This window comes from Harpia harpyja, chromosome 7, assembly GCF_026419915.1.
Source record: "Harpia harpyja isolate bHarHar1 chromosome 7, bHarHar1 primary haplotype, whole genome shotgun sequence".
Taxonomy (NCBI): Eukaryota; Metazoa; Chordata; class Aves; order Accipitriformes; family Accipitridae; genus Harpia; species Harpia harpyja.
The window spans coordinates 34,647,416-34,655,961 of NC_068946.1; the positions used below are offsets into that span (position 1 = coordinate 34,647,416).

Below are 8,546 nucleotides of genomic sequence, written 5' to 3' on the forward strand. Positions count from 1 at the left end.
GAGAATCTGGTCAGTCAGGACCACAAGGTGAATCCTGCAACCTTCTCCTGGGTGAAAGTCTTATTCTATTTGGCCCTTAACTAAAAATAATTTGAATAACAACATGTTAAAAAAAACTACCTGAAGAACAATGTTGGGTTTTTTGGTTTGTTTTTTTTTTTTTTTTAATTTTCTCTGCTTAAAAGTTTGTCCAAGTGTAAAAGTCATTTTTCAAAACAGAAAACATGCCAAATCTCAAGTTTTTAAACCACATCCCTATTTTTTGGTAGAGATTAATTTGAATTAACTACAAGATTAATTAGTTTATATGATATGTCTATTATACCAATGACATTTAAGATTTTAAATTCAGAAATGAATTGACCTTGAGCAGCATATGTACTCAAAATGTATAATTAAAAAGAATATTAATCATTTAATTTTATAAAATGAACAGCTGTTCTAGTTGATTGGAAACAGCTAAAAGTGTAAAATGTATTTTGTGAATGCAAAATTAAGTTAATTTTATTATAGAGTGCAATTTGCCAACTAGAAATAAATTCTTGAGATGTAAGCAATATATTTTTGTAACGCTCTACCCATACATCAGAAAGGTCACATGTATATTTAAATACCATATTACTATAAAAGTTTAACGATTTCAATTGAAAAGCTATCATATGATTTAGCTATTTAGAGATGAATATGAAATAGCTATGATGGATATGCCCTCTTTTTCCAGTGAACTATTTAAAAGTTTTAGAGAGAAATAATGTTTCATTAAATATTTTTTATATTCTAAACTGTTACTTTTACTTACCTTGTGTTATAAATCCCTAATTTTCGGCCCCCCCTTTTTTTTTATTCTCACAGATTAAGATTTTCATTAGCATTTGATATTGTGGGTTTTTACTTAAGTGCATCTCTCTCTCTCATGACAGGTATTTAACTAATTTTGACTGTACATTTTTAACCTGTGCACTTTCATGCTTTAAATGCAGTCATTATACAGATAGTATGCAAGGTGCATAGGCTACAGCATGCTGCTTTTTTTTTTTTTTTTTTCTTAAATCAGATACCACCACCCCCTTGACATGGTGCTGGCACTGCCTGGGCTATGGTCTTTTACTCAAAACCTAAATTACTTGCAGGCTCACACTTAAGTGAGTGGTAGAACTTTCAGTATTTCAGTAGAAGGTCTGTCTCGAGGAATGAGTAAGAACCCAAAATAGTCTGGCTAGACCAGACAACACAGATGCTGGGTAAATTCAGTTTGTCATCCAACTGGAGAAAAATCTTTCCATAATGGTCCAGCTTAGAAATCATTACACCTATGATTATTGCACTATTTTCTGCTAGTTACAGCTGTTCTAATAGGAACAGTTCTCTAGTTCTTAGTCAGGCTAAACCTGTGCCAGAAACCATCTAATACATTGCTTCAGCTCACGTTAATGCTTCATCTTGATCTTGGCACTTACATAGCAGTGAAAGGCCATTACCGTGTGGCAACATCCAAGTCCATGATTGTATCCTCTAAGTGGACCTTGTGCACTCCAGGATACCGTCATTTCCCCTCTACTGCTACCAACCAAAGCACTTGCCATTACTGTCCACTTCAACTAGGTCTGATGTGAACACAGAATTGAAAGACTATGCAGTGAAACAAACACTCTTTTAAACCAGTCCTGAATTCTGTAACACTACATTCTTAATGTAACTTAGTATCAAAGAAAGCAAGCAGGTTGCCACTGTATGCCATAAAACATTTTACAAAGCAGAAACATTATGTTATTCCTGATGACATTTAAATCATATGTCAGTAGTAAATGGGATGTGCTTTTGCCTCAAAGACTTTTTTGACTAGGGGCTTCCGGAACAGGTCCATCAGTTATTTCCTGCATTGCTGTCGCTCGTTGTGGAACACTAAAGGCATCTTCTACTTAATATCCTTCAACAACATACTTCTAGAGCCTAAATCTTTGGCAAAAGGACACTAACCAATGAAGCTAAACGTATTTCTCACAAGGCTTTCTATAATAGGACAGGTTATAGAAGACTCTTCAGTAGTAAAGAACATAACTGCTTGGTTATTAATTTATTAAGTTGACCCTAAGAATATGGTGTGGGAAATTAATTCAGAATCATAAGCATTAAAATATTGTTGAGGAGCTGTACCATGGTAACTATCCATTAACTTCTCATTATCTCAGATGTGAGGGTTCTGGTGGTATTGTCTCATCTCATTTCCTGAGAGAATAGATTCTTTGCAGTATTTGACACACATACAAACACATCAGTTTTACATGTTCTGTCATTATGAACATTTACCGAGCTGTTGCTTTTCTTGACTTAGAAGTCCATGGCAAAGCATATCTACTATTATGGTTGTGCCGAAGCTTGTTTGCCAACTGCCACCAGAGGAACCTGTCTGAGGCTGAATGTTTCCAGATTAGTCCCAGTGAAGTTTTGATGGGACTTTTTATTCGGCCGTCTCATTAGGTAACCAGAAAACAAAGCTGACTTGGTAAAAATATAAAGAGCAAATAACATATTCTCTATGTTAAAATGCAAAATTTAGCAGATTACTAATCAGGTTCCTAATTTGTTTGTTCTCCACAAATTTCAGTTAAAAAAAGAAATAGGGAACTCACTACGATAAAAACAGGCATTATTTTAAAAGAAATTTGCCAAAATGAATGTATGCCTAAGCTCATACTTATGCGATGCCCAATGAGACATAACGAACCCTAAAAGCTGTCGCTGTCTACCAAGTACTTTTAAACAGTTTTGTGCCAAGTATCTTCCCCCGTGTGGGAGAGTGACTGCCATTTTGTCACACTGGGAGGATAACAAGCGTCTCACCCTTAAATTCTGCAATTTTACAGAAAGTTAACATATGGAAAGCATGTTTTGGCTGTGCCGTGCCACAGACAGCTTCAGGCTGGGAATGGCTGGTTGTTGCAGGCCCCGTGGCCTGGATCTCTCTGAGAAGGGGCATTACTAGCCTTGACCACTGCCCACCTCTGCTCGAATGTATATCCCAGTCTGTAGTACTTCACCTGTACGTTCACTCCCAGTATTGGCACCATGGGTTTCTCTTTTCTCTCACGGCTTCATGAGTGGGAAACAAAATAACGGCAATAATTTAAAAAAAACACCCAAAGCCGAACCAACAGGCCAACATCAGTCCGAAGAAGGCAGGGATTTTAAAGGTGTTTACCATGAGAAGATCCCGGGTCACCGTGTGCTGAGCTCTGCTTGGCCGCGGCGATGGAGCCGGGCCCGGCCCGCCGCCGCTGCCGCCTCAGCGGGAAATGGCGGGAAGGCGGCAGCCGCGCGCGGAGGGGCCCGGCGCTCTGCGGGCAGGGGCGGGGGGGGGCGAGACAGAGCCCGGGAGACGATCAAATGAAACCGACGCAGCGGGACCTTCCCTGCGTGACCCCAGTGTTAACGTGTTTATTTCACGCTGCAGCCGCGGGTCGCTTTACAGAAACATCTCATGCTGGAGCCCCGCACGGGGCCGAGGACGAGGAGGGAGACACTTGTATTCAAACAGAACTATTAAATAACCTGTACACAAAACTTCAGTCTTTTCCCCTGAAAGCACCGAGGGCCGGGCCCCGGCACGGCCGCACCGACGCTGCCGCCCCACCCGCGGGCGCCCACAAGCCCCGACCCCCGGGGCGACCACGCTCCGGCCCCGACCTCCCCCCCTCGGCCGCGCCGCGGGGCGGCAGCGGCGGGGAGGAGGCCTGTCCCGGGCCGAGGGCTGCGCAGCGGCGGCCCCGGGGCCCTACGAGCGTCCAGTCCCGGGCCCGAGGGTCCGCGGGGGCCGTGGCTCCTCCCGGCACCGCCCCCAGCCGAGCTCCCTGCTCGCCGGGCCCGACGCGAGTCCGAGAGCCGGCCGCGCTCTCCCCGGCTGCGGAGCACCCTCAGCCCGCGTCCCCGCCGCAGGCGCGGTTCGGGTCGGCCCGCAGGTGCGGCGGCCGCCGCCGGTCCCGGGCCGGTCCCGCCCCGCCGGCCGGCGGTCACAGGTCGCGGCCGTCCTCCCGCTTGACGCCGTCCGCCGCCGCCTTCAGCTTCTTGTTCTGGTGGGTCTTGACGTGCTTGGCCAGGTGGTCGCTGCGCATGAAGCGCTTCCCGCACTCAGGGCAGACGAAGCGCTTCTCGCCCGTGTGAGTCCGCAGGTGCCGCTGCAGCTCGTCGGAGCGGGTGAAGCTCTTCCCGCAGAAGAGCCAGTTGCAGACGAAGGGCCGCTCGCCCGTGTGCCAGCGCAGGTGCGCCTTCAGGTGCGAGGTCTTGCCGTACACCTTGCCGCAGCCGGGGATGTGGCAGATGTGCTGCTTCTTCTTGCCCGGCTCCGCCTCGGGGGCGCTGCCCGCGGCCGACTGGCAGTTGGGGCAGCGGCAGCGGCGGCACCTCCTGGCCGTGGCCGCCAGGGGAGACTTGGTCTGCAGCAGGGCGGCGATCTGCGTCTGGTACTGGGCGAAGTCCGAGTGGCCCAGCACCAGGCTCCGCGGCAGCGCCGCGGCCGCGGGGAAGCGGTGGCCGCAGCCGCCCGGGGCGCCGGCCTGCTGGATGCTCCACCAGGGGATGTCCTCGGGCGGCGGGTTGGGCGAGAGCTGCCGGCAGGGCTGCGTGGGCGGCAGCAGGTTGGAGTAGCCGGGCGGCAGGGCGGCCTGGGCGGCGTAGGGGACGTAGGCGGGGGGGCAGCTGGACGGCAGGGCGGCCATGGAGGAGGGCAGCATCTTGACGGGGGAAAACTCGTAGGGGTAGGAGGGGTCCGCCGGGGGGGTGAGGGGCAGTTCGTGCGACCCCCCGAAGGAGGGCTGCAGGTGGTTCTTCTGCGGGGTCAGCCCCAGGCTGGGGTGCGGCGGCGGCAGCCCGCCCGGGGAGTGCGCCGGCATCTCGCCGCTCCACGGGTGGAAGATCCTGGAGGGGGATCCCAGCGTCGGGTCGTAGGAGACCTGCAGGAAATCCGAGGGCGCTGCGCCTGGCTGCCCGATCCGGCTACAGGTGGCGGCCAGAAGAGCCAGGGGCGAGTGCTTGGCCAAGTCTGGGGAGGCGCTGGGGGTGCGGTCCTGCGCGGGAGCGGGAGGGAGGGAAGGGGGGAGGAGAGCGCGTTACTCGCCGCCCGCCGCCGCCGCCGACCCGCGGGAGCGGCCGAGCCGCCCGCGGGAAACTTTCCGCGCCTCTGTCCGCGCCGCCTGCCCGGAGGCGCCCCGCCGCTCCCCGCACAGCCGGCAAACTTTCCGAAAACAGCGCGCGCCCAGCGGGCAAGACGGGCCCGGCGTCCCCCCCCCCCCCCGCCTCGCCCCGCGACCGGCCCCGCCGCCTCTCCTGGGCCGGGGGCGCTGGGGAAGCGGCCGCTGCGGGCAGGCGGCAGCCCCCGCCCCGCGCCTCAACACCCCCCCCAACACTCCCCCCCCCGCTCCGGGACGCTGCCTGGAGTTACGGCCGGGCTCCTGGCGGGAGGGGGAAGTTGCCGGCCCGAGGAGCCCGACCCCGGCCTCCTCACCCCAGCGGGAGCCCCTGCCTACCCCTCCCGGACCGCCCGCGGGGTGAAGCCCCGGGAGGGAGGCGACAGGCGCGGGCCGCCCCGGCGCAACCCGGGTCACGACGGTGGGACGCGGCGCCGCGCTAGCCGCCGCGGCCCCCGGGCGCGGGTACTGACCTGGAGGAAAGCCTGGAGGGAGTCGTTCCGGAGGACGGCCACCGCGGCCATGGCTACTGTGCCCGGGGCGAGGGGAAGGCGCCGGGGCACGGCCGAGGCATGGGGACGCCGAGGGGAAGACGAGGAGCTGCCCAGTTTCCGTCTCTCTCTCTCCCTCTCCCCCTCTCTCCTTCCCTCTGATCTCTTCGCCTCTGTGCCTGTCCCACCCCCCCGCGCTGCGCGATCTCCGCGGACTGTCTGACTGCACCAGGATCACCTCCAAGAATTTGATAAGGACTTTGCTGGGCCGCCAGCCAGTCAGAGGGAAGATTTATGGCTTTGAAGTTTGCCGCTACCCAATCATCAAAGAATAGCGGCTCTTTCAGAAGCGAAAGCAAATCCTTTGAATCCACAAAGCTCCTATGGTGTGTTTGTTGGTCTGGATAAAAGAACTGATTATTAGGGGGGATGGGAAGGGAGGAGATAAAGGCGGGACAATTAATGAAGTAATCACTATGTGGGAAATGTATATACACAAATAATTGGATTTTCTTGATCAAAGGACCCCTTACCGCCTGGAGACCCTCGCACTGGATGTGCAAGACACTGGATCCCCCCTCCTTTTTTTTTTTTTTTGCAATTAAGGATTTGTGGCAGAGCCCTAAAGTGACAATGTGTCTTTGTTATCGCCCGAGAAATCTGCCGCCGGATTCCGCTGATAGTAGTGTTCAATGGCTCAAAGTAACAGGAGCACAGCGAGTTCACCTGATCGGGGCTGGTCGATCCCAGTCGTAAAACTTCCCCGGAGTAATTGTCGGTGGTTCCTCCCCGCTCCCTCCCTCCGCCCGCCCTTCCCCCGAGGCTGAGGGATATGCCCTCGATATGACTCCGCAAACAACCGCACATATTCCCCCCTGGTAGCTGGGTTTGGTTTCGCTTCGCTCAGCCGGCGCTAACCCTCCGTTATCTGCAGCCCCCGCCGGGCGCGGGGCCAGGCGAGCGCGCCCAGCCGGGCTCGGAGGGGGGACAGCGGGGGGCCGCCGGCAGCAAGCACTCCTGCAGGCAGGCACACCGACAAAGCGGCCAGCGGAGAAACCGAACGGAAAAGTTTCCTCTTGCCTAGCGGGAGCTGGGTGTAAAAGACGTAATTTCCTTAAATGAAGACAGGAGTCTCTCCTGAGAGCGTTTCTGGAAGCGGGACGTGTGCCCGCGGCAGGCGGACTGCGCCCGGCGGCCCTGCTGAGCCCGCCTGGCCTGGGCCGGGGGCGAGAGCGGGTCGGGGAGACCCCTCGGGAGCACGGACGCTATCACCGGGTCTCCGCCTCCCCCCTCTCGCCCACCTCCTGCCACAACGCCAAACTCGGCCCCGCGGGCTCTGCTCCCTCACCCCTCACCTTTCCGCCTGTGTACATACATACATACATACATATACGTGTGCGCGTCTGCATGAAGAATCTAACCTGCTTTTCTCTCGAGCGTGTGCGAGGCTATTTCCCCGGTAACCACCACCAGGCACATCTGGGTCACAGCTTAACGCCACCGCCTGCTGCTCCGCTCAGCGATCCGCAGAGCTGGCGGGACCCCTCGCACTGCACTGCCCAGCAAGGGGCAGGCGGGGCCCCGCGCCCCTCCGCGCCCCTCCGCGGGCCCGCTCAGCGCCGCGCTCCGCCGGGGGCCCTGGGAGCGTGCTCTTCTCCTCGCCGCTTCCCCATCTGCTCCGAGGCCATGGCAAACGTGTAAGCCGGCCTATTTGGCCAGGTACCAACCGAGGACGTTCAGCTCTGGCGTGGGGGGGAGGGTGTGTGTGTGCCCTTTCGGGCAGAGGCCGGCTGGCTCTGGTCCTCCGGAGCTGTTTGCCCAGGTAACTCGATCCTCCCCGCAGTCGCTGGGTTCAATTGTATTCACACGGCCACTGAAGTCTCTTTAAACGCCAGCAAACAGAGATCTTTATCTGGCTTTCCTGTGGAAACAATCACTGTCCGCTCAAAGACTTTCAAGAGTTGTAGGGCTTGAATTAGATCGGTTTCTTTGAAGGGATTAAAGTGCCAAGTCCTCTCCCACGGCTCCATATTGAGTCCTGGGGAGAAGTAAAAGCTGGACCCCGTGTAACGCTGATCCCCTACGCAGCAGCCACTTCAAGCTCTTCCCCCGTGCCAGGTAACCGCTTCACCAGGTCGGTAACAGGCAGCTAAGCGCCCCGCACCCAGCCCTTCGACCACGCACTGAGGCACCGGGGCAGGGCTCGCTGCTGCCGCGGGAGCCCGCGGCCCGGCGGCAGCCCCCGGCGGGGCGTGAGGCTGCGGGCGGCGGGGCTCCCCCTCTGCCTTGCGAGGGTGCCGGGCTCGCGGGGTCCAGCACCTCCACCTACCGCACACAAACACCCTCCCAGCACCGCCGCTGCGCGGTCCGGCGGGGGCTGCGCCGCGTCCGCACGGGACACGGCGGGAGACGGGGAACCGCAGCGAGCCCCGGCCGGCAGTGCAGCCGGGAGGGCGCGCCCGCCCGCCCGCCGGCCGCCACACCGTCGGGCGCCCCGGGCTCCCTGGCCGAGCTCCAGCCGCGCCACTGGAGCCGCATCGGGGCAGGAGCGCGCTCGCCTTCCCCTCGCGTCTGAGCTGCAGCCGGGGCAGCCGGGGCCGAGGGGGGACCCCGACAGGGGGACCCCGGCCCGCACCTCTGCTCCCTGGGGGAGCAGTAACCCGCCCGACAAGGGAAACGGCGGCGCTCGCACTTGCGCCTCCCCTAAACTTCTGTGTCCCCAAACTTGTGCCAAGCCCGGACGCCTACGGGGTGCCCGATTCAATTCCTACCTCGATTTCTGCTAATTCGTTTTAGCTAATAATTGCCAGGAGAACAATCTGAACAGTATTTATAAACGAAAGGAGAGTCGATGGGTAGTTCAGGAGACGCTGAA

General features: G+C 56.4%; 1 protein-coding gene across 1 annotated transcript; it reads right to left on the bottom strand.

Annotated features, from left to right (window-relative positions):
• Positions 1-3,700: 3,700 nt before the first annotated feature.
• Positions 3,701-5,975, bottom strand: SP5 (Sp5 transcription factor). Its single transcript, XM_052793555.1, has 2 exons — positions 5,654-5,975; positions 3,701-5,060 (listed from the first exon to the last, which is right to left on the bottom strand). Exons 1-2 carry the CDS (start codon positions 5,702-5,704, stop codon positions 4,008-4,010), a joined length of 1,104 nt encoding a protein of 367 aa, XP_052649515.1. The 5' UTR covers positions 5,705-5,975; the 3' UTR covers positions 3,701-4,007.
• Positions 5,976-8,546: the final 2,571 nt, after the last annotated feature.